Raw genomic sequence first — 24,172 nt, forward strand, 5'->3', positions numbered from 1 at the left:
ATGCATTGAACCATATACACTAAAATACTAGACATAGTTTACTTGGTGCACGGCTCGAACTTGTGACCTTACATACAAGTACCTCTACCTTTGTTGATTGAATCCAAAGTTTACATTGATAGAAATAAGATATCATATGTTCAAAGGAGTGTACAAAATCATTTACAAAGCCAACTTGGGAACACACCAGACATCATCGCGATACAGAAAATGGCCTCTGATCTGCTTAGAACCACTTTTTTGATCCCAAAAGAAGTTCCATTGTCCCATGGCCTCCCACCTTCTCCACCAGTACATGGAGCTGGATGTTTCACTATCCATTGGACTATCTGAGATTGAACGAAAAACAGAAAGAATAATAAAAGAAAACAAATCGACTTTTAACAATGTGCATTCATCACTCCATATGGATGGAGGTGACTTATTGACTAGACTAAAACTGAGTTAACCTTCTGTTAGCGGAAACTTAAGCAGTCTATTAGGCATATCATTCAGAAAACAAGCATCAAAAGTAAACAAGAAAAATGTTGACTAACTACACCCTTGGGAAACACTTGCTAAAGATTATCTCTTTAGCATATGTACAATTTGATACAGAGCTTATGAACTACTGTCATAATTGAAATTTCTCTCAACCATTTACAAGATCTGACCAAACACATATTTACAGCAGCACAACATTTGAGTTGCTACGGTTTGCACCATCATCTATACATTGTCAAAGAGGATCTTTACCTCATGCAAAACTTTTCTTCGGAAAACAGAAGATCGATCAAATCCTTGGGGAAGAGGAGACTTGCCTGCAAGAAAATTACTGTTCCTGGCCACTTAACTACCAATAATTGCCACAGGAACAATAACCATCTTTAAAGTGATGCAAGCACTTTGAGTCATGTATGTATATTTCACGTTCATATTTCTGAGAAACAAGTTTGGCAATCCTATGGCAATCTTCACACATTCTGAGGTTCTTAACAATTCTTATCACTCGAGAAGATTGAGGACTGTTAATGAGGGCAAAAGAAAGTGCAAGCTTCTCACTATGAACTCTAGTAATATCTTCGTTCTCCTCTTCTTTGATGCAAAGCCTATTGCAAGAGCTGGATCCCTCCATTTTTACTTCCTTTCTTTTTATCCAAGAATCTGGAACCTCAGAATTACTTTGCTGACCTGAAGCAAAAGCATGGACCACATTGTTGATCTCAGTCCAGCTCCAACTAAGAGGCTCTTCATGATGATTTCTTTTTCTAGGTCGCATCACTGTTACTGATTCTTCAGAAATCCCACGTAGTACATATAACTGTAAAAGTAACTGATGGATCACAAAATTTCCAGGATCCAGTTTGAGTAATTGTTCCCCAGCATGGATAGCTAAATTTAAATTACCATGCACACGAGAAGCAGTCAGCAATGCACCCCATATAGATATATCATGCTTCATGGTCATATTGTCTATAAAATCAATTGCTTCTTCAAGTTTACCTGAGCGTCCATATAAAGTAACCATAGCCACACAATGTTCTAGACCTGGAACAATCCGACACTCTTCGGACATGCTAGAGAACATACGCTTCCCCTCTTCAACCATTTTGGCTAGACCATAAGACAAAATCACACTGGAGAAAGTACCCCTATTTGGTTTAAGCCCTGCCTCTTCCATTTCATGAAATAACTTTATTGCGTCATTGGAAAAGCCATGTAAAACATAACCAGCAATCAATGTGTTCCAAGAAATGATATCTTTGGTTGACATCACATCAAATATTGTTTTCGAGTATTGTAATCCCCCAGACTTGGAGTATGTGTCTATAAGAGAATTAGCAATGGACAGCTCATTTTCTAGATTGCAACGCAAAACACAACAATGGATCTCTTTCACCTTCTTTGCGCCAATTAGGTTTGCACATGCTGGTAGGATGGACAGAATGGTAACTGTGTTTGGCTTAAAACCAGATGACTGCATTTTCCGGAATATACCCAATGCTTTATCTTTCTGTCCATTATGCAAATAGCCAGCAATGAGAGCATTCCATGAAGCAGCATCCCGCTCAACGTTCCCGTCCTTCTCCATCCTCCAGAAAAGATCCAATGCTTGATCCTCATCACCATTTTGCATGTGTCCTGTAATCAGCACATTCCACGTGATTACATTAGGTGATACCGCAAACTCATGCATCTTGATAAAAAGATCATAGGCCTTTCCACAGCACCCAGCTTGGCAGTACCCTCCAATCAAGGAATTCCAACTGTATACATCTTTCTCTGGGATCATATCAAAGACCAGCCGAGCAGCTTCGAGTTTACCACACTTGGAATATAAGTCAACCAAAGCATTCCCAACAATTACCCCTCCATCAAATCCCAATTTAACAACCAAGGAGTGGAGCTCTCTTCCCTTCCTCAGGTCCTTAAGAGATGCACAAGCCGAAACTGTGCTTGTAAGTGTAACTTCACTTGGTGTAACCCCATTCAAAATCATCTCCCGGAACAATTCTAGCGCCTGACTGTTCCTGTTATGTTGAGACATACCTGAAATTAGACAAGTCCATGTAAAAACATCAGGCATTATTCCATTACCCTCCATCTCCTTCATAACCTCCAGGGCCTCATCACACCTGCCTAGCTGATTATAGCTTGCTATCAATATATTCCAGGTAATCAAACCTGGTTCTACACCTTTAAGACGCATCAAGTTCAATAACCTCCGTGCCTCAACAATATCACCCTTGTGACAATATGCCATTATGATTGAATTCCAAGACACTGTATCCCTCATCTCCATACTCTCAAAAATCCTCTTTGCACAACCTAATAACCCACATTTTGCATAAACAGCCAGAAGCGAATTATTCACACGAATCTCAGAACTCATTCCACATCGAATCGCTATAGAATGAATCAACATACCAGTCTCAACATCCCCACAATTAGCACTTGCTTGCAAAATCCTTGGGAACAAAAAGCTATCAGGTACTACACCATCCCCCATCATCATATAAAAAAGCTCCATAACTTCACTCCATCTACTATCTCTCGAACAAGCACCGATCATAGCAGACCAAGCAAATAAATCCCTTTTACGCATTTTATCAAACGTTTCATACGCTTCTTGTAAAGACCCACATTTCGAATACATCCCTAACAACTTAGTTTCAATAAAAGGGTCAACTTTTTCTAGTAAAATATTCATTTCCTTATGAAGTTTACGGCCTAAATACAGTGACTTTTCATTGATGCAAGATTCTATCAGTCTTGAAAAAGTTTCGGTTTTTACCTTATACCCATATTGGGAAATGGATTCAAGAGTTGTTATGGCTTCATTGAGGCGCCCATTTTTGCAGAGATAATCCAAATGGGTATCTGTTAATCTTGATTCCTCTGTATTGGGTACAAAATTGATGGGTACTTTTGTTTTTGGATGATGATTTTGAGGTAATTCTGAAATTGTTGGAAAAATTGATTTACAAGGAAGAATTACACTCTCCATTTGAGAGTACCCAGTTTTTCCTTCTTCTTTTTTTGGAGTTTATGATCACTTTGAGTGAGTGATGAATGAGTTGCAGAGAGCCATACGAAGTGCAGCCATGATTCTACTTTGAACCAAACAGAAATTGACAACTCGGATTATCCATAACTAACCTCACTTGGGCCAACGCTTGGTTAGAAACCCAACTTCAGTATTGGGCTTACGGCCTTTCTCAGTTAAAGTGGTTATCCACGCATATAATTCGGAATCAATCCCCTTCTATGTCTTCTGAGTCGAACCTGTTACATAGGGCTTGTCTAACGCAGTTTACATTTCTTGTGTGGTTTGTAGGCTATTACACAGTGAGGGATTTACCCAAAGTTATGTATATATCTTGATTACATGAGATTAAAATTAAGGGTAATTTGTTCCACATACCTTGTCTCCAAGTGAATTCACATGTGTTTGGTATATGTATCTGATGCGTCATGTATCTTAGATACACGATGTTAAAATTAGGTGTAGTTTGTTCTAGATGCATTATATCCAAGTGGATTTATATGTATCTAGGGATACACTAACTCTCTCGCTAGTCGCTAGCCTCTCTTCTCTCTACTCTCTCGCTCACCTCTCTCCTTACGTATCCGTATTTCAAAATATATCTGAAATGTATTTGTTATCCTATATACATATATTTAGTGTGATTCACATGTATTTTGGATACACTGACTTTCTCACTCGCCTCCTTCCTACTCGATCACCTCTCTCCTTATGTATTTGTATTTCAACATATATTTGAAATGTATTTGGTATAACAAGTTCATATATATCTAAGATACATGAACTCTCGCTCACTCATCTCTTTTCCTATATATTTGTATTTCAGAATATATGTGAAAGCAAAATTCCGTATTAAAGATTGTTCACTTGTCCATGAGACAAAGCGTAGGAGTGAATAGTCAAATCCACCACGACCAAAAACCAAAACAAGATTGAGATTAAGCTCTTGGAAATTGAAGAAACGAGGAACAAACGGCGGAAGAACGGTGTATGTTGCTGCTTCTTTAAGTTTCAAACGCTAAATTTATTGGAACAAACAACATATTTCGTCTAGAAAAAAATAACTCAAACATATACAAAATCATCAGTTGTTTGGTTTATGAAATAAGGTAAAATATTATGTTCATGATTAAGTTAGGGGCCATTTGATTACGGTATAAGAAGGCTTGTTATTTATGTATAAAATATTGTATTAGTTTTATAATGTTTGGTAAAAGTTTTTTATTAGGTTGAAAAGTCAACACGATTTATACTATGTTTGGTTGCATTTTTATAGTCCTACGTAATTAATATCAACATAACTTATAAGGATGGAATAAGTTATGTGAGTATTAGTTATACATGTATTAAAGTGATAAATTATATATTTATCCTATTAATTTATTTTATTATTTTTAATTAGATACTTTATTATTTTCCTATATATAGGTTTGTTCTTTATATATATATATATATATATATATATATATATATAAACCATTTTTATTTCTTTTATTTTATTTTATTTTTTTTAATTGGAAAATTTATTGTTTCCTATCAACATGTGTTGTTTTATTTTTTATTCTATATAGAATATTTTCAATTCTTTTTATATACTTATCATTTTGATTGATTTATGCAAATATAAATATCTTTTTAATATTAGAAATTTATTGTATATTTTTTAACAGTACATATGCTAATCCCATATTAACATTATATATTTCACATTTATTAGCATGTATTATTATTTTGTAAATAATATATATTAATAATTTACAATAAGTTTAATATTAAATAGTTCATAATTTATTGTAATCTCTACGATAACTAAATAATATCTACATAATTAATACCTGCATAACTAAATCCTGCATAGCTAAACCCTGCATAGCTAAACCCTGCACAGCTAAACCCTGCATAGCTAATACCTGCATAACTCTAACCAGTAACCAAACAACCCCTTAAATATTACAGTTACACCCTTTTTGTTAAAGATATAAGTAATTAATCTCATAATAAGTTTATATTCATTTGATAAATGAGATAAATTAGTCAGAGAATCATAATGACATGACTATAATTATCTCGATCAAAATAAATTTGTCCGCGAACCAAACAACCAACATGGCTGCGTTGCTTGCCCTCTACAATATACAGCTTTGATTAAACGTCAGGAATGTAGTTTGAACATTTGAATCAATTATTAATAACGCCAAGTAAATATAGGACTAATATTGTCTCACCATATTATTACTCCATTTGGTCTTTCTTTTTTTTGTTATTGTTGTTTGAAATTATATAATTTAATACGTCCACTAACAAAATTATTTAATAACTGTATTATAAAGGTTATAATAATATATAAGCTTTTATTTTCTTTCTTAATTAACCGTCTTTTCAAGATTTTTTTTGATAAAGACTTTTTTAGAAACTGTATTAGATTTGATTGTTTACTCTTGAAAAATTAATATTCTTGGTTTTCTAAAATAATAATTATTTTCAATCAAATTTATTTAGATGAGAAAAATTCACAATACTCTTTATCTATCTTAAATCGCTCACGTAATTAAGTATGAATTGAAAAATAAATAAATAATAAAAATATTTTATTTTATTTTGAAACCTCAAATATTTCGAAACACATTTATTTGTAACGACTAAAATTTCATAGAGGAGGACATTTAATCAATAAATATGAAAACTAGATCCGATATTTGCTCTCTAACAATATAATATTCCCACTGTCATTTAATTTCACACTTTACTAGTGTAACTTGTTGCCATAGACCGTTGAATTTGTTACACTAGCCTAAAAATTAAATATTATGATTTTTCGAAATGTATATAATTTAGACAGACACCGGGAGAGTTAAGGGCGGGAGCGGAGCTAGCATAGAGTTAGGGGGTTCATTCGAATTTCCTTTGGCAGAAAATATTACTATTTATACACGGTTAAGATTAATTTTTTTTACATATATATAGTAGATTATATATATAATAGATGTTAAATCACTTTTAATCAGTTCATGATTTACTTTTTAAGATTTTATACCTTCTTATTAGAAATCCTAGCTCCGCCACTGATTAGGGTGCAAGCTAGGTGTGGTGTGGGTGAAGATGAAGTATGCTAGATAATCAGGAGGACACAATTAATTAATGTAAAATGTTAGTGATGAAACTTGTATTTCTTATTTTAATAAATAACTTATTTTTAGGAGCTTATTTTCAAACAAAAAAATAACTTCTAAGATATTCAACCAATCAAACATGAGAAAATTAAAAAATATATCCATTCTAAAACCGATGATGAGGAAAACAATAGTTCATAATAAAAGGGACGGAAGTACGTAAGTACTAACGTAACCCTAGTTTATTTTTTGTCTAATATGAATGTGTGATGAGACAACATCTCTAACAACTTAAAAGACGGTTTTGTAAGTCAAACATTTATAAACCATGCAAAAAAAAAATACAAATTACTACATGTTTAATTAATATTGATTGAATATTATATATAGAATACCGTTGAAACTCAAATCTCACATTCAATTATATATTCTCGCGCCTTAAATTATTCATCGTAATTTAAAAAGATAATTATCTCAAAATATTGTCATTTATAAATACTTTTATTGCGAGTGATATTATGATTATTCAAATATCAACGAATAATAAAACAATTACAATTCTTTTTAATTAATATTTTAAGATGAAGTGTGAAAAAAATTATGATGGATAATTTTGAGAAGAAAATAATAAGCACTAAATTTAAAGATGAACTTTTACAAACAAAAAAGGGTAAAAAGTAAATAAAAAAGGAGGCCACACTTCAGATATGGGGACTAGATAAATCTCGAGATCTACTTTAAATTTGAACATTATTTATCTATTTATTTGAATTAGTATTGTTTATGATTCACATTTACTGTATTGCTACACTATATTTCAAATTGATCTAACAAAAAAAAAAAATTAATCTTAAAAAAGAACTGATAAAAATAATATTTCAAGACAATAAATTAATCCACAACATGCACTGATACACATGAAATCGAAAGGCAAAAAGAAATTGAAATTACCTATCTTAATTATTGTCATATGAAATTGTACACTTATATATATTATTGAGAAGGCTCCATTTATGAACATTGGACTCTTTCTATATTTTGTGTTTCGATTATCATATTATTTGTTACTATTATCTATTTTACTTCGTATTTTCCTTTTCAACCTTTTCAAATTGCTTTGTCATACACTAATAGTCATAAGATCTTTTGGAATTAAATATATTTTTTATTTTCACGAGGTAGACTACGTCTGTGTACACTCTTTCCCTCACCGTAGCTTACTAGCTGATGAGCAAGAAGAACCCAAACAGCACCATATATATTGCCATTCTGCATACTATAATTCTTGACTCTCTGTATTACAAGTGTTGACAAAAAAATGGAGACAAGTTTAGTTTCCAAGTTCCTAAAAGTTTATATTTTTTCTTTGTTAATGGTAGTTCAGTTGGTCTTTTGCATTGTTACTTATGATAAAAAGGCTATTATCATTAATGGGCAAAGAAGAATTCTTCTATCTGGTTCCATACATTATCCTAGAAGCACCCCTGAGGTACTCTCACTTTCTGTTTAAAATGTGTGACCATCTCGACTAAATGTTAATGTACTGATGAATTAAATGAAATGGGGGTGTTGCAGATGTGGGAAGATCTTATAAACAAGGCTAAAGATGCAAACTTGGATGTTATTGAAACTTATGTTTTTTGGAATGTTCATGAACCTTCCCCTGGCAATGTGAGTGTACAGTTTGTCCAAAAAGACTTGATCTTTATGTTTATCTTATTGCTTATATACAATATAATTTCTTGTGGACAGTATAATTTTGATGGGAGATATGATCTTGTAAGGTTTATAAAGACTGTGCAGAAAGCTGGTCTTTATGCACATTTGCGCATTGGACCTTATGTTTGTGCTGAGTGGAATTTTGGGTAATAGCTTTACTTCGAGGGATCTTTACACGAATAGATGGACAGATTATAATATGCACGATCATACACATATTATACATCTGTCGGCTATTTTTAGTTTAATATATGATTGATTTCAACAATGAGCTAATGAGTCTATGTAACCTCTCATTTGATGCAGAGGATTTCCAGTATGGTTGAAATATGTTCCTGGCATCAGCTTCAGAACAGATAATGAACCTTTCAAGGTTTGTGCATAGTCAAAAAATGATCTTTTTGTTGTGTTAAAGTAACTGAACTTTCTTCGACTATGTTGTACAAATACACCACCAATTATACCAATTGATAGATTCTGATCATGAGTTGTAGTATTGACATTTCAATTGTTTTATGGTAAAGGCAGCAATGCAAAAGTTCACAAATAAAATAGTTGAAATGATGAAGAGTGAAAACTTGTTTGAATCTCAAGGAGGTCCCATTATACTGTCTCAGGTATGAAACTTGTGGAATTTCTGTTTTCTGTAATGCATGATATACCGCGCAACTGTCTAGCTGAGTGTTTTGAAGTTGTGTTTGGTTAGATTGAAAATGAATATCAACCAGAAAAAGAGGCGCTTGGAGCAGCTGGTGAAGCATATGTCCAATGGGCTGCACAAATGGCTGTTGGATTAAATACTGGTGTCCCCTGGGTAATGTGCAAAGAGGATGATGCCCCTGACCCTATCGTAAGTTTCTCCTGTTACTCTCAGTATATATAAATAGCTCGGATTTAGGCATAACGTTCTTGAAACTACTGACTGAGGGCTCTAAGCATGTGTCTTAATCAGATAAATACATGCAATGGTTTTTACTGTGATGAATTTTCTCCCAACAAACCTTACAAACCAACTATGTGGACTGAAGCTTGGACTGGCTGGTAACATCTTCTTTAAGAAACTTGAACATTTCATAAGGTTCATTTTCATCAATTGGTTCACATCTTCTTTTGTTTTGTTGACGGAAGGTTCACTGAATTTGGTAGCACGATACCTATGAGGCCAGTTCAAGATTTGGCATTTGCAGTTGCTCGTTTCATACAAAAAGGTGGCTCATTTGTTAATTACTACATGGTAATAAACTTCCTCCGAAAAAAAGAAGAAGAAGAAAATCCAACGTTCATACTGAACATGTTGATGCTTGAATAGGATGAATGATCTTGCTTGTCTTAATTATGTCTTCTTTTAACAGTTCCACGGGGGAACCAACTTTGGCCGTACAGCTGGAGGACCTTTTATAACAACAAGTTATGATTATGATGCTCCCATTGATGAATATGGTGAGATTAATCAGCTCAGTCCATGATGGCTAGAAAGTCCTTTTACGCGTGAATTTAGAACACAAAATCTCTAAGTTATAGTCCTTGTCTATCATTATCGCTATGAAAGACGTTCTAATTCATTTCATGACATATGCTGAAGTAACCTGATCAAACTCTAGATTGAACTTTTGGTTATGAGCTAACTTCTTAACCTCATATGTAATCAGGTTTGATCAGGGAACCCAAATATAGCCATCTAAAGGAGTTCCACAGGGTAATCAAACTATGTGAGAGTGCGTTATTATCTTCAGATCCCACTGTTGTTTCACTAGGAAACTATCAGCAGGTTAGTATCCATTATTAAGGTTTTTAACCTCAAAAAATATGAAATTTGCTTTACTTGTTTGTCTTGCTGAATCAAAAAAGTCATTTATTCTAGGCTCACGTATTCTCGTCTGGCAAAGGAAACTGTGCAGCATTTCTCTCAAATTATGACAGTAACTCTGCTGCTAGAGTAGTTTTTAACAACAAGCACTACAATCTTCCTCCTTGGTCCAGCAGTATTCTTCCAGACTGCAGCCATGTTGCCTTTAATACAGCAAAGGTAAGCAGGATTTCAACAAGCATTTGTACAATTGCAAATTTGAACCTTGGTCGCGTACTGTCAACAGACACTATTCATTGTCATTCAATCTCTTTTTTGTAGCTATGCACTTTGTCTTTCAGCTTAGTAATTTAAAACATCTTTTTCTTGATAAGGTTGGGGCTCGAACTTCACAAGTGCGAATGACACCAACTGGCTCTCAGCTCCACTCTTGGGGGGCTTATAATGAAGATGTATTTTCTTTAGAGGACAGTTCAACATTTGAAGCTGTAGGACTTTTGGAGCAGATAAATATCACCAGAGATAACAGTGATTACTTGTGGTACATAACAAGGTGAGATTCATAAATAAGTCGAAAAAATCATTTAAACATAAATATATGAACTTTTCTAATATTGACAATGAATTCACTTTCTTACTTGGAATGCAGTGTCGATGTTAGTCCCTCAGAATCATTTCTACGAGGGGGACAAAAACCAACCCTTAACGTCTACTCAAATGGACACGCAGTTCATGTTTTTGTAAATGGGAAACTTTCAGGTATATGCACATAATTGGTAGAACAGCTAGTAGGAGACATTTTTGATATAAGATTTTCATGACAGTAGCCAATTCGTGATTTTCAGGATCTTCTTATGGTACTCGGAAGGACACAAAGTTCTCTTTCACAGGACCAGTTGATCTGCAGGCCGGAAGCAATACAATAGAGCTACTGAGTATTGCTGTTGGCTTACCGGTTAGTTTCTCATCTTTGTCTTCAGTACTTGCCATCAAGGCAAAAACAGATTCAAACTTTTGTTACTCTATGTTGCCAGTTTTTTGTTCTCAATTGATGATAATTACACTTATTGCCTTGAAGAACATTGGACTGCATTACGAGGAATGGAATACAGGAATACTCGGGCCAGTTGTTCTTCAAGGTCTCAACCAAGGCCATAAAGACCTATCGTCACAGAAATGGACATACAGAGTACTGAATCTTTACCAAATCTTTTACTCTTCTTTTTGTATTTAAAAAGATCATTGACAGTTAAAGAGGTCTTTCAGGCTGGATTGAAAGGAGAAACAATGAACTTGATCACCCAACACGGAGCATCTTCCATTGAATGGATTGGTGGTGCAGTAGCTACCCAAGGACAACAACCTCTTAAATGGTACAAGGTAAATAAATGAGAGAGATTTAAGTTCCTAACAAAGGCGTACACAGAATTTTGGGAGTGGGATCAATTGAACACACTGATCATTTCTAGTATAGACCACCTATATGTATATAGACCATATTCTCAAAGAATTTTGAAGCTTGAAGCTATTATGTTCACATACTGGATCCGCCTCTGCAGGCTTATTTTGATGCACCAGAAGGAAATGACCCTGTGGCACTAGACATGAGAAGCATGGGTAAAGGACAAGTATGGATCAATGGACAAAGCATAGGCCGATATTGGACAGCAACTGCTAACGGCAAGTGTGATGATTTCCACTATGCTGGAACATACAGACAGACAAAATGTCAACTTGGTTGTGGTCAGCCAACTCAAAAATGGTACTTCCTTGAATTTCTACTGATTCTTCCATCAATCATACCTTAGATTTCTTTCATATCATCAACAACACAATTGCATCTGCTAACAATTCCTTTGTCTATTCTGCTTCTGTAGGTACCATGTCCCAAGATCTTGGTTGAAACCAACACAAAATTTGTTCGTTTTGTTCGAGGAAATAGGTGGTGATGTATCAAGGATATTGCTAGTGAAAAGGACAACTTCATGAGTTAGTTTATTTGTTCTGTAGGTTTAGATGATGAGTTCCATCACATTTCTTGGAAAATCCAAGATATGCTAGAATTTCTTGTTTCTTTTCATTATTAGAATAAACCATTATGAATTTCCACTATGCTTGGTGGATGTATATGTTTGATGTCTTCTGTTCCCAGTACACAGTATGGTATCTCACATTCTTTCTGACATTGTGTAACCCATGACCTTTATAAAGTAAACAAGATCAAGTGCCTAGACACAATATCTCAAATCATATTTCATATCCATTTATGTATATGAGCAAGAGGGAATAGAATCATAAATCTACAGTAAATACACGTTTCGCAGCGCAATTCATGTCCAAACACAACTTCAAATTCAAAAAAGTGTACTTAGTACACTTCTTTCAATTCACACCTGCTCAAAGGTGACCTTAGATGTTGATAATCTACAAAAACCAAAAGATTTATGTAATTATAAACAAGTCTAGAGCAGAAATGGGAAAAGAGTCTTTTGATAGAAATGGACATATAGCCTTACACCAGCAAACACCATATGCACAAATGTCAGATTCCAAACACCAACATAACAAATCTTTCAAGAAAGCAGTAAAAATATGGTGGATAATTAAAAAACAACCATCCAGAGTTATTACAGAAGACAAAACTAAATATCAAGGCTCAAGCAGTCACAACAGCAGGAGCAGCACCATGCTTCTCTATGGTCTGAAGCAATCCGTCTTTATTGGCACCAACAACCCTATCCACTTCTTTACCCTCTTTAATGAAGACAAAAGTTGGCATTGCCTCCACATTCCATTCCTCTGCAACTTTCTGCAAGAAAAGTTACATGTCGATTTACAATCACAGTCACTGATTACATTAGTCAAAAAACGAGTACAAATTGATGCAAATTTTGATCGGAGACGTACCTTCAGTTCATCAACATCAACCTTGAGGAATATAACATGGGGCACCTTCTTAGCAATGTCAGCAAGAATTGGGGCAATAAAACGGCAAGGACCGCACCAGGAAGCAGTAAAATCCACCACCACCTTGATCAACAAGTTGTATTTTACATGAGTTATACACTAGTTGAAAAGAAAAGACTTATGCCCAACAATTTCGAAAATTCAGAGGCATATTTAAAGACAGCCTCATTCTGTACTAATTCTACTTGGTCTAACTAACAGCAAGGGGCAGATGTACAGTGACCTCGACTCGAAAAAGTACATATATTTAAAATGTTCATAATATATATATATATATGCTTATGCTAAGTTCGAAGCAATGCTGGTTTACAAGTAAGATTTACGCCCAACAACTAGAAATCTGAAGCATATTTAAGCATACCATCATCGTCCAGACAACTACTATTCTATCACGGTTACCATCTCTACCGTCTAAGACTTAGGCAGGAAGAAATCACCCCTACATACTTAGACATCACCTAATATTTTTGCATCCATTATGCTTCTCCCCTTCATTAACCACTAAATCACCTGACTGTCCAGATCACTAAACACGCCCCAGGCCAAAAGGAGTTCAACATCTACTATGTATACATTTTTTTAAAAAAAATTAACCCCCTCAGCCCTAACCTGGCTCCGCCCCTGCCATACCATCGGTGTGGTGACTTCACCTCAACTTATATAATATAATGTTTTACTAAAAAGAACTATACTTGGTTCGAATCCATGGCACAACAAGTTAAGCATCATATCAACTTTATGCTGGGCCATGTCTTAAAAAAAATACATCATCACATCCATCAGTTTCTTTACATCCTGCTCAAACAACCTTTTGAACCCATATACAAATTTGGTTGAAATTACACGAATTGCATATATTTTTCCACAAGGGGTCCAGATAGCGATCCAGCACCCCAACCCCACCCCACAAAGCCTAATCAGCAAAGACATCAACTTAAACTACAAATTTGTTCCAAATCACAATTAAGCCAATCAAATGGGTGAGAATACGATTAGATTAACATCAAATCATACGTTAGCATATTACAATTAACTGAAAATCAAACAATAAACTTTAGGTAAGCATACAAACACCCAAAAAAAGCCCACCGACGAGCCACCGCTAAAAACAAATCAACAAAATCTCATACAATATATCGAAACAACAAAAACCCATTTCACAAAATCAAATTTTAAACAAACCCATAACACAAAGTCAAAGTAACAAAGCAAAATCGCCATTATCAAAGAGAAAAAATCAAAATTATACCAGTTTTTTGGTCTCCTCACCCTTCTGGAGCTGCACCTTCCACTCCTCAACCTTGTGGCAGCCGATCACTTGTCCTTCCTCAGATGAAGTGGCCATTCTCAAAGATATTAGAAATAAAAAATTCAAAAATAACACCAAACAAGTCCTTAGCTCTTCGTAAAACTAACGCACAATGCACAGCATCTTCCCTTAGGCAGAGACTTTATACAAGAAAGCGAAGATGGTAAATTACCAAAATGTAATGGATTTCAAACTTAATTACGAATTTAGGAAACGTGTCACATAGTGTGAACACTTTATTCAGTCGGTTTAATGGTAAGAGAAATTGAATGCCACGCGACGTGGAGACACGTGGGCAAATTGACAAAGAACAACTTGGACTCTCGTTATCGATTGAATCACGATAAACTTAATTTAATATTTTATATTCAGACTCTTTAATAAAAAAATAGTCTTTTATCAAGCTTTAATACAAAAATTTAGAAAAAAACATGATTTTTCAATAAAAAATAAATATAAATTTATCTAATTTATCAAGCTTAAAAAAAAAAATAATGACGAAACAATAACGATTTTGATGACTTCTTTGGTGACATTAAAATTAAGTGTCTATTTGTGTTTAATAAATCTTAGCAAAGTACAGATTGTTCGATTTAAAATTATTTTATTGTTAGTTGGGAATATCATTATTTCATTATCTAAAACCAAATTAAGAAATCAACGGATTAGGAGAAATTTGTATACTTAGGACTTGGAAACACGGCATCCCTTTCTAGTTTTGATATGGTAAAATATATATTGAATATGAGCTCATCTTTTTGATAGGTTCTTTTTAATTTTGATATCATATATAAAAGCGCGTTTTTTAACTTGCTTTTATCTAATTTTTATGCCTTTCAACTATATTATCTATGTAAATTCAATAAGTAGAGGTATACATCATGAATGATATAACATGTATAAAACGTGAACTGCTAATTTACCACATAAAACGTCACGTAAGACGTAGGGCTTGAAAATACTTATTGTCATTGACATTGTTCATATTTGGATTAAAAGAGTAATCGATAAAGCATAAATAAAGAGGGTAGTTGGGCTGGTCTGGCCCATCACGTAATGGCCTGACATGGCCCATCGTAGTTAAACAAAGGGCCTACCTTTAATGTGGCACAAGCCCCAAAAAATGTGTTAATCGTGGTGGTGTTTGGGAGTAAAACTTACTCGTATTGGATATTATATAGCAAGTCAATACACATATATCATGTGTTTCATTTATTTCATTAAATTATGTAATAGTAATAATTATATTAATTTGATATAAACAGTTGATGTGAGTAAGTTTTTTTTTCCTGAATCGGAGACAAAGTGTTAATAGGACCATCATCTATAAATTATGAGTACTGCATAAATATTTGCAAATCATCGACTTCAACTTTGAATTTAGGTGTTGACAAAATTAACATTCATATAAAATTTCTAAAATTGCATACGACATTTCTACCTAAACGTCAAAATATATATGATAGGGCTAAATTATTTTTGTCTAAAGCATTTTTTTACGTAGCTAAAAATTCAATGAGCATTTCTTAAAGTTCAGTTGTTTTTACTCAAAATTCAAATACTTTTCCTTAAAGTATATTGTTTCCATGAATCAAAATCATAAATGTAAAGTTAGTTAAATGACATAATACATGAATATATTCCTTAACTCGACGTCAACGGATAACTATAACATTTAACTTTGAGTTTGCACAAGTAAACACTTAAATTTGTGTAAAAATAAACAAATAGACAACTTAATCCTACATGACACCCTACCTGAAAATTTTGTATCCTACGTGACGTATTAGATATATTATACCCTATAGGACACATATGTCTACTTGTTCAATTTTACATAAATTTAAGTATCTACTTGTGCATATTCAAAGTTGAAAGACATAAGTGTTCGTTGAAGCCATATTAAAAATCATGTTTATGTATTATGCCTAGTTTAATCAGCGAACATTCCATCAAAGATGTAAACAGATAATTTCGTTTCACAAACCCTACTAAAGAAAGCTTGAAGAGTGATAGAACATGTCGAAGAAACAAGTCCATCAAAACAAGCTGGCGAATATGACTCTAACTCTAACTGGTCAACCTGCTTCAATGGACTTGTTCCTTCAAATATTCCATCAGTCTTCAATCTTCATTCAACAAACTCAACTATCGATTCCTAGCTTTATCACCCCAAGTATATCCATTTCCTCATTCATAGCAAATCATCTACATCACAACTTCTCCAAATTTACTATTTCTTACTTTACTATTTTCAAACAATAGATTATTCTTTTAGTTTTAGGCATATTAAAAAAATTGAATTTACATTAAAAAATTTCATATCGAAAATAAAAATCTATCTTACAAACTCAAACATAAAAAAAATACTTATTACTTCACCGTAATCTTCATTATGGTGAAATTTTTCCTTTTCCTATAGATGATCTATGAGATTGTTTTTGTAGGATGGAAAATGAAAATCCAAATAATTGATGTGGCAAATAGTATTAACCATTCAACATATCAAAATTGCCACGTAAGCTCAAGATAACATATTTCCACGTGTAAATGTTCTCACCACACTCAGATATATCAAACCCCCCACGGATATTTTTAGGTTTAAAATTTGTGTGGATTTGGATACAAACTGATTCATTCTCCCCTACTACTTCTTCGCTTAATCAAGAACCATTCTTGATCTTCTTCTTCATCAATGGCTACTGTTTGATTTTTTCAAAGATTCCATTTTTATTCCTCTGGTTTTCATGGCTTTACCTCAAATCTTACCTTCCCCTTCTTCATCATTCACTCACAAACCCCACTTAAACCCTAGTAATTTCTTCTTAATCCCTCAATTTAATAACCCCCAATGTCAGTTTTCTTCTAAATCGTTACTCCAGCGCCGGCGCCGGTGTAACTCGAATGGTGTTCGATGCTCTGCTTCTTCCTCCTTCCCGGAGAAGCACCACACTGGTTCACCTAAATCAGACGATGTCGTTGAGCTACCCCTTTTCCCTCTTCCTCTCGTTCTCTTCCCCGGTGCTATTCTCCCGCTCCAAATCTTCGAGTTTCGTTACCGGATAATGATGCATACCCTTCTCCAAACTGACCTTCGTTTTGGGGTTATTTACTCCGACAGCGCCACTGGCACAGCCGACGTTGGATGCGTCGGAGAAGTCGTTAAGCATGAGCGGCTGGTGGATGACCGGTTTTTCTTAATCTGTAAAGGGCAGGAGCGGTTTCGGGTCGATAAATTGGTTCGGTCTAAACCGTATTTGGTTGCAGAGGTAACGTGGCTGGAGGACCGGCCGTCGGCGAATGGGGAGGATGATGTGGAGGGTTTGGCGAATGAGGTGGAGAGTTATATGAAAGATGTGATTCGTTTATCGAACCGATTGAATGGGAAACCGGAGAAGGAGGCAACGGATTTGCGGAGGAATTTGTTTCCAACGCCATTTTCGTTCTTCGTGGGAAGTACGTTTGAAGGGGCACCAAGGGAACAACAAGCATTGCTTGAATTAGAAGATACCGCGATGAGATTGAAGAGGGAGAAGGAGACTTTGAGGAATACTTTGAACTATCTAAGTGCTGCTTCTGCTGTGAAGGATGTGTTTCCGTCTACCTGATTAAAAATGTGTAAGAATTTTTGGTGCTGAATTACCTAAAGGGGTTGTTGACTTGTTAGATTACTATGGTTTCGTAATGTATACACAGTGATGAATTGTCTTATGAATATGTAAATTTTGATGCCTAATACTAGTTCCACAAGGTTTTATAGTGTTGGATTGATTTATCTTTTGCTGCTATCAAATGGTTTTTCCTTGAGACGCGAATTAGTTTGTACACGGATACATTGAAAAGCAGTGATCTTTTTAGGATTGGGAGTGGCATTATACTTATGCAAGTAGCTGATGCAGCAATTGGATGAACAAACTTGTGTTGATAGTGTGGTTTCTTTTCCTTGAGACCTCGAATTAGTTTGAATGTGGATACTTGCAAAAGTAATGATCTTTTTAGGCTTGCGAGTGACGTATACTAGTGCAATTCATCATTGATTTCAGGTATTAGCCATAAAGGTGATCTAGGATTCATCAGTTTCAGCAGCTCGTAGATTGTTAGCTAAACTAGTATTCTTTGCGTGTGGGACTTTAACATCTCTTACTTAATGTGTCATCTCACACACACATAGATGCTGCAATCTTGCATCATGCTCTCTCTTCTTCAAAGAGAGTTATGAATCAAAATGCTTAGAAGTATTTTACTATGCTAGCAGCAGTTTTATTACAATGCCTACCATTGGAAAGACACTGTGCAGCAATTCTGTCCAACTACGACAGCAAGTCTGCTGCAGGAGTAGTTTTTCGTAACAGGCACTTTAGTCTAACAGAGTTCTTCTGGATCACAACAATGCTGTCTTCAATACAGCGGACGTGATGAGTAAATTTAGTTGTACCATTTATTAGACCTCAATAGCAAACACACACTAGCATTCATCTGTTTTTCTTTTACGACAATTACTAGTACTAGTATGCTTCATCTTTCTGCTTTATTGGTTGCCAATGTTTGGAGTAAAACTCTCTACTCTTGGGGGACTTAATAGCGAAAACGCATCTGCTTTTAATGACCAGTTCATTATGTGAAGCAGTGGGACTGTTGGACTAGAAAGATCTCACCATGAGATAAACATTTCCTATTGTATGTATTCTCCACATAGTAGTTCACTTCTAACCTCTAAAGCTCAACTAGGAATCGGTTTTGCTATTTTCTGTTGCAACTGCAAGATTTTCGTGGAAGTAGTCAGCTTCTAATCCCAAAATTGCAAGTTTGATGGATCTCCTTGGGTACTAGTAAGCACACGCGAGAGCCACTTAACCAGGACCAGTTGCAGTTTGCACCCATTGCATGCAGCTACACTGCTCTGTTTAGATGCCAGCCCTTAACCATTATGTTAGCTAATGATTTGTACTCCTAAGCAAAAATATTCTATATTTGTTATGTTTCTGTTTCTACAATAGCTATTGCATTTTCCATAGAACCTAGACGAAGACAATATACTTGGAGAAAATGAACTGTCGAAGCAGTGCAAAAGAATAGACCAACAAAGACGTAATCTCATCCAACAAATTGCAAGTCAACAACAATGCATTCAGAAAAAAGGAACTGGCAAAACCCAAATTCACTAACCAAGAAAGTAAATAAAATCCCTCCAAAATCACCATTGTTGAAAGAGTCAAGCGCACACATTTATAGTTTGTTCAACTCTACGTAACTTTACCCTACCTTGGAAGGTAGATGATAGCAAAGTCGTCATCCAAAAACTGGGATGTCTGAAATACTACTAAAATACAAGCTAATAATGTGGTACAAGATGATCGTCGTCTGACCAGAAGCGACTATACCAGTTCTACAAATACAAAATGATATCCAGCAACAATAATATATGTGGAATTACTTAGGGGTAACTATGTACGCCACAAAGTAAATTTGTAACACCATGAATATGATAATGATGTCGTGCCAAGCTCCTACGCCTAGAAAGGGTAAATAAGACCTCCGAATTTCCCAGTAAATGGTTCCTTCTGAGGCTGTTGCACTATAGTAGCATTGCTCATTCGCTGCATTGGAAACATACAAAACTGTGAAAACACAGTAACCAAGTTTGGACTGGAGATAAGACGCTTAAAAAAGGAAAAATAACTCAGAATTACAGAACACTTGATAACAAATTGAAAGCAACTGTTGAAGCTTGCATGCACAAGAACTTGAAGCAGAAGACAAAATCCTCATAAAGCATTATGTAATTGCCCGTTGGTTGGATATTTGGATTCTTACATTGCATTATGATCAGTTCAATGGGAAACTCTGTACTCTTAAATTGTTTTTTTCGCGTTGTATAGGTCCTACTAGGATAAGATATGCATCAAATACAGAAAGGAAATACAGAGGTTGAGATGTACCTTGAGGCAAAGGTTCCGACTTGTGTCACAAATTGGATAATCCCATGGGCAACAGTGGCGTCCATCTTTACAACACACTGCTGAATCCAACTCGCAACATTTCCAAGAAAGGCATATTCCAAGAAACTTCAAACCACAGCAACAGGTTTCACCTTGACCACATGAGGTGAACATACTGCATTTGGATGGACCAGGAGCTGGAGGATTTGGTGGATTTGGGCTAGTCTTGGTTGGATAGGAAGCTAACTTATTGACCCCGCAGATCCCTTCTTGATTCCCACTATTACGCTGCATGTGGATATAACCATTTATTCCCCAGCTTGTTCCCCATGAGTTCTTTACAATCCAGTAGTCAAATCCATTTTCGGAACCATAGCCCACAATCAGTACCGCATGATCTAAATCTGTAGGACACGGGCCAGTGAATATCCCCTGCAACACAAAGGCAACAACTTTACATTTCTTTCCCACAAACTGCCTAAGATGATTAGGAGATTGCTAATTCAGAGGTGGAAGAGACCTTTGAATATGATTGAAATGCTCTCGCACTACCGCATATCCCAACACTCACAGGTTGAGTTGCCACTGCCTTTAGAAGCTTGTCCTCATCATTTTGAGGAATATCAGTATATCCATCAATGGTTACAACACGTCTTTGTAGCTGCAAAGTCGACAAGTTAAGCAAAGCAATTGTACTTGTTCATAATTGTTTTACCTAGAATAAAATTTTCCTAAGTTCCCTATAATAAATAAGGAATTCAGATTCAGAGAATATATAGGCCAAGGTTTTCTGCCATAGTCACTTTATTTGCACCATCTTCTTAGTTACCAACATTCCATTCAGGTGCCACTGATAAATATTAGCTTCAGATGAGATAAACCCTATGATATTTTCAGCCTTCGAGCATATATTAACTCACAGTTCCATGTCATTGTTTCGATTGTAATTACAATTCATTTGTAAACCCTTTTAGTAGATCTAATCATAAAACTATACAAGAGGATAATTAGGTACCTTGTTTTTGTTGCATGTTCCTTCCTTTTCTCTAAAAGGATAATCCTTTTCGGTGTCAATACCACCATTCTTTATGACAAATTCAAAAGCATAGTCCATCAATCCACCTCCACAACCTTGATTGTAACTTCTATCGCAATCAATTAACTCCTGCTCAGAGAGGCTAACGAGAGATCCAGTGGTAATCTTATTGATACCTTCAATTGCACCAGTGGCCGAGAATGACCAGCAAGCACCTGGAAAATGAAACAAAAGTAACTCTTTTTAGTTATGGCAGTTAGTAGCTGAGATCAGGTTAAATATTATGGCAATAGAAAGACAATGCTGTAGACAATGTGTTATAAGTCAATAGTCGAAAACAGGACCCAAAAATGAATCAGCTTATATTTATATTTATTTCTATGTTAAAGAGTTAAAATACTGAAGCTGGTACTCCAGCTTTTCATTGCGGATGTAGAATAAAAAATGAAAGTAGAAACCTTTAGAATAGTCTGGTAAAGTTTATGTTCTAATAGCTAAGGAAAATGATAATTTAACCATATTTTACTCCTCTGCTATGTTCATGATCTTTATAATACTATTTTTTGCCTGTTCATCAGTCAATATAGCTAGAGTATCAGCATGTCCAGTTACTCACATCTTCTAGTCACTCTTAAGAAATGGTTTCCACATACATAGAGACAAAAATTGAAACTACAGAATCAAACAGTATCTTTTTTTCTTTGATAACGAGAAACAAACAAAAGAATCATTCTTAATCAACTTAGGATAGGGATGAGCTCACGAGGCTCAATCTCAATAGCAACAACAACAACTACTACAACAACACGTCAAGTAAAATTCCATACTTACCAGCTTATGAGGATAGAGGCTATTTCCGAGAGACCCTTGGCTCAAGGAAAGCATAACCAACAACAACTACTACTATCAAATTATAATTTTGGTAGGTGTATGAATTATCAATATTGATTCTACTCCATTTTTCATTCTAATACTTGAAAATTTGTCTTATAGGACAACTAAATAGCTCCTAAACTAAAAATTCTCTAAATCCGACACTTATCCCTACACATAAACTGAAAGTGTTCTTGTCAAATACTGGACCTAAAGTAAGTGATGAGCCTTGGTTACAATAAAGTAAATTACTCTAGAGCTTTACGACATCTCACAAAGTGGGGACTGGAGGGTAGAGTGTATGCGCACACCTCACCCTTAAGGTTGTTTCCGACAGAGCCTCAGCTCACTTGAAAAAAGGAAAAAAGGCAGCTGAAAGTTTCAGCACATTTATCAGAATTTCAACTCAAAGACAACAAAAAAGAAACTATAAGAAGCACCACAAACTCCATTTTCTGATGAGTAAGGTCATCAAAATCCAAACTATGATTAAAAAAAACTGATTTTGCCACTTAAATACAGCAATAAACTCAACATACCACAACTTCCTTGATTTTTGACATTAGTAACAGCTCCTTTGTCTCTCCAATCCAAAGAAGAAGGAGCATCAACATCACTCAAAACTCCAGTTGCAGAAGAACCTGACCCTCTACCTTTCAACCTAATGAAATCATTAGCAGAAGAGGAAAGACCCAAGAAAGAATTCCTAAATTCATGGTGAGTAAGATCAGAATAGGCATTGAGACCAAGGGTATAACTGGAATTCCCTTTGCTATTATGCTCTGTAATATAAGCATAGTTTTCTTCAAACACCTTGAATCTATACATCCTTTCTTGTTCTGAAGAATATTTTTTTCCATTTTGCTGACACCAAGTTTCAAAAAGATCAGAAATTGATGAACAAGTGCAAAAGGGTTGTTGAAAAATTAGCAAAACAAGAACTAAAGAAGGCAATAACCATTTCATGATTAAAAGGGTGCCAAAGAAATTGGAGATGTGAGAGAAAAATGTGAAGGAGGGGTTTGGTTGGAGTAAATATAGGCAACTAACAAAGGAATGGAAGAAATATGGGCTTGTTTTATTGGGTATAGAAAGGCTCCAAGTTTCTGGTTTCTTAGCCTCTAAAATCTTTTGCAAAATTTAGTTAAAGAGCGTCACCCTCAAAAGTTGAGCTTTGCCGTTTTCAATTTAAATTTAATTGGGATTTCAATATATTTCATATCATAAATTGGAGAAATGACAGTCCCGTTAATGTTTGGTTATAAATTTTAGGGTCAGATTGAAAATTTGGTGTTAAAGAAGAAAAACTTCCAAGTTTCTGAAAATAGATTGGATTTTTGGGATTTCGCTCACGAAATTTCAGTTTTTTAATACAAGTCTATACATAACTTTACTAACTCAAATTTTCAAATTTAAAATCAATGACCAAACAGAGTGATTATAACAAAAGGATTAAAGTTTTTATAGTGTCTTACCTTTTGATATTAGATTTTTTTAATGTACATCTAAATTTAATGAAGCTATAATGCGATTATCAAATATAGAGAGAAGAAAAATAAGAAAAACATAATATATCTGATTTTTTTTTTCGTTTGATTCAACGATATATTTGTGATAGAAATTGGCATATACAAACATAGGTCATGTGTTACACATGACAATTTAGTAATAATTGGGTACGGATTGAGCCATAATATGTTACCATATGAAATTTCAACCACCACTCGTCATTTTTGTCCTTTTTAATGCTTTGACGTATTGTTCAAATTATGTACTAGCATTTTCGAACTAAATTAACACACATTGACATGTTCATTCTTATTTTATTTTTTTTCCTTTTAAATAACATATCTATTGATGATAGATAATTGTACACGATAAATTAA

General features: G+C 34.7%; 5 protein-coding genes across 5 annotated transcripts; 2 read left to right on the top strand and 3 right to left on the bottom strand.

Moving 5' to 3' along the window:
* Positions 1-455: 455 nt before the first annotated feature.
* On the bottom strand, positions 456-4,452 carry LOC101245456 (pentatricopeptide repeat-containing protein). Its single transcript, XM_004238562.5, has one exon. The coding sequence runs from the start codon at positions 3,485-3,487 to the stop codon at positions 833-835; it is 2,655 nt and encodes an 884-aa protein (XP_004238610.2). The 5' UTR covers positions 3,488-4,452; the 3' UTR covers positions 456-832.
* A 3,401-nt stretch (positions 4,453-7,853) lies between these two features.
* LOC101245759 (beta-galactosidase 5) lies at positions 7,854-12,289 on the top strand. Its single transcript, XM_004238563.5, has 18 exons — positions 7,854-8,125; positions 8,212-8,307; positions 8,389-8,501; positions 8,662-8,728; positions 8,880-8,972; positions 9,062-9,205; positions 9,308-9,396; positions 9,484-9,589; positions 9,708-9,795; positions 10,005-10,123; positions 10,217-10,381; positions 10,537-10,715; positions 10,812-10,921; positions 11,008-11,117; positions 11,241-11,351; positions 11,429-11,542; positions 11,722-11,924; positions 12,040-12,289. The coding sequence occupies exons 1-18, from the start codon at positions 7,955-7,957 to the stop codon at positions 12,149-12,151; spliced, it is 2,190 nt and encodes a 729-aa protein (XP_004238611.2). The 5' UTR covers positions 7,854-7,954; the 3' UTR covers positions 12,152-12,289.
* A 347-nt stretch (positions 12,290-12,636) lies between these two features.
* On the bottom strand, positions 12,637-14,773 carry LOC101248480 (thioredoxin H-type 1). The gene is made up of 3 exons (XM_004238258.4): positions 14,379-14,773; positions 13,070-13,192; positions 12,637-12,971 (listed from the first exon to the last, which is right to left on the bottom strand). Exons 1-3 carry the CDS (start codon positions 14,472-14,474, stop codon positions 12,819-12,821), a joined length of 372 nt encoding a protein of 123 aa, XP_004238306.2. The 5' UTR covers positions 14,475-14,773; the 3' UTR covers positions 12,637-12,818.
* Positions 14,774-16,970: 2,197 nt separating this feature from the next.
* LOC101248194 (uncharacterized) lies at positions 16,971-18,197 on the top strand. Its single transcript, XM_004238257.5, has one exon. The coding sequence runs from the start codon at positions 17,186-17,188 to the stop codon at positions 18,044-18,046; it is 861 nt and encodes a 286-aa protein (XP_004238305.2). The 5' UTR covers positions 16,971-17,185; the 3' UTR covers positions 18,047-18,197.
* A 1,398-nt stretch (positions 18,198-19,595) lies between these two features.
* Positions 19,596-23,462, bottom strand: LOC101247912 (low-temperature-induced cysteine proteinase-like). Its single transcript, XM_004238256.5, has 5 exons — positions 22,826-23,462; positions 21,393-21,628; positions 20,898-21,038; positions 20,378-20,809; positions 19,596-20,035 (listed from the first exon to the last, which is right to left on the bottom strand). The coding sequence occupies exons 1-5, from the start codon at positions 23,250-23,252 to the stop codon at positions 19,952-19,954; spliced, it is 1,320 nt and encodes a 439-aa protein (XP_004238304.2). The 5' UTR covers positions 23,253-23,462; the 3' UTR covers positions 19,596-19,951.
* Between the last annotated feature and the right edge of the window lie 710 nt (positions 23,463-24,172).

This window comes from Solanum lycopersicum, chromosome 4 (genome assembly GCF_036512215.1).
Source record: "Solanum lycopersicum chromosome 4, SLM_r2.1".
In the NCBI taxonomy this organism is placed as follows: domain Eukaryota; kingdom Viridiplantae; phylum Streptophyta; class Magnoliopsida; order Solanales; family Solanaceae; genus Solanum; species Solanum lycopersicum.

Excerpts from the sequence above, each read along its gene's own strand:
- LOC101248194 (XM_004238257.5), top strand. The coding sequence starts at position 17,186 with ATGGCTTTACCTCAAATCTTACCTTCCCCTTCTTCATCATTCACTCAC.
- LOC101247912 (XM_004238256.5), bottom strand. The coding sequence starts at position 23,252 with ATGAAATGGTTATTGCCTTCTTTAGTTCTTGTTTTGCTAATTTTTCAA. Across the intron at positions 20,810-20,897 it reads CATTTCAATCATATTCAAAG|GGGATATTCACTGGCCCGTG; the intron begins GTCTCTTCCACC and ends TTTGTGTTGCAG. Across the intron at positions 20,036-20,377 it reads GTCGGAACCTTTGCCTCAAG|CGAATGAGCAATGCTACTAT; the intron begins GTACATCTCAAC and ends TTTCCAATGCAG.
- LOC101245456 (XM_004238562.5), bottom strand. The coding sequence starts at position 3,487 with ATGGAGAGTGTAATTCTTCCTTGTAAATCAATTTTTCCAACAATTTCA.
- LOC101248480 (XM_004238258.4), bottom strand. The coding sequence starts at position 14,474 with ATGGCCACTTCATCTGAGGAAGGACAAGTGATCGGCTGCCACAAGGTT. Across the intron at positions 13,193-14,378 it reads GTGAGGAGACCAAAAAACTG|GTGGTGGTGGATTTTACTGC; the intron begins GTATAATTTTGA and ends TTGTTGATCAAG. Across the intron at positions 12,972-13,069 it reads TTGATGTTGATGAACTGAAG|AAAGTTGCAGAGGAATGGAA; the intron begins GTACGTCTCCGA and ends CTTTTCTTGCAG.
- LOC101245759 (XM_004238563.5), top strand. The coding sequence starts at position 7,955 with ATGGAGACAAGTTTAGTTTCCAAGTTCCTAAAAGTTTATATTTTTTCT. Across the intron at positions 9,796-10,004 it reads TGCTCCCATTGATGAATATG|GTTTGATCAGGGAACCCAAA; the intron begins GTGAGATTAATC and ends ATATGTAATCAG. Across the intron at positions 10,922-11,007 it reads TGTAAATGGGAAACTTTCAG|GATCTTCTTATGGTACTCGG; the intron begins GTATATGCACAT and ends CGTGATTTTCAG.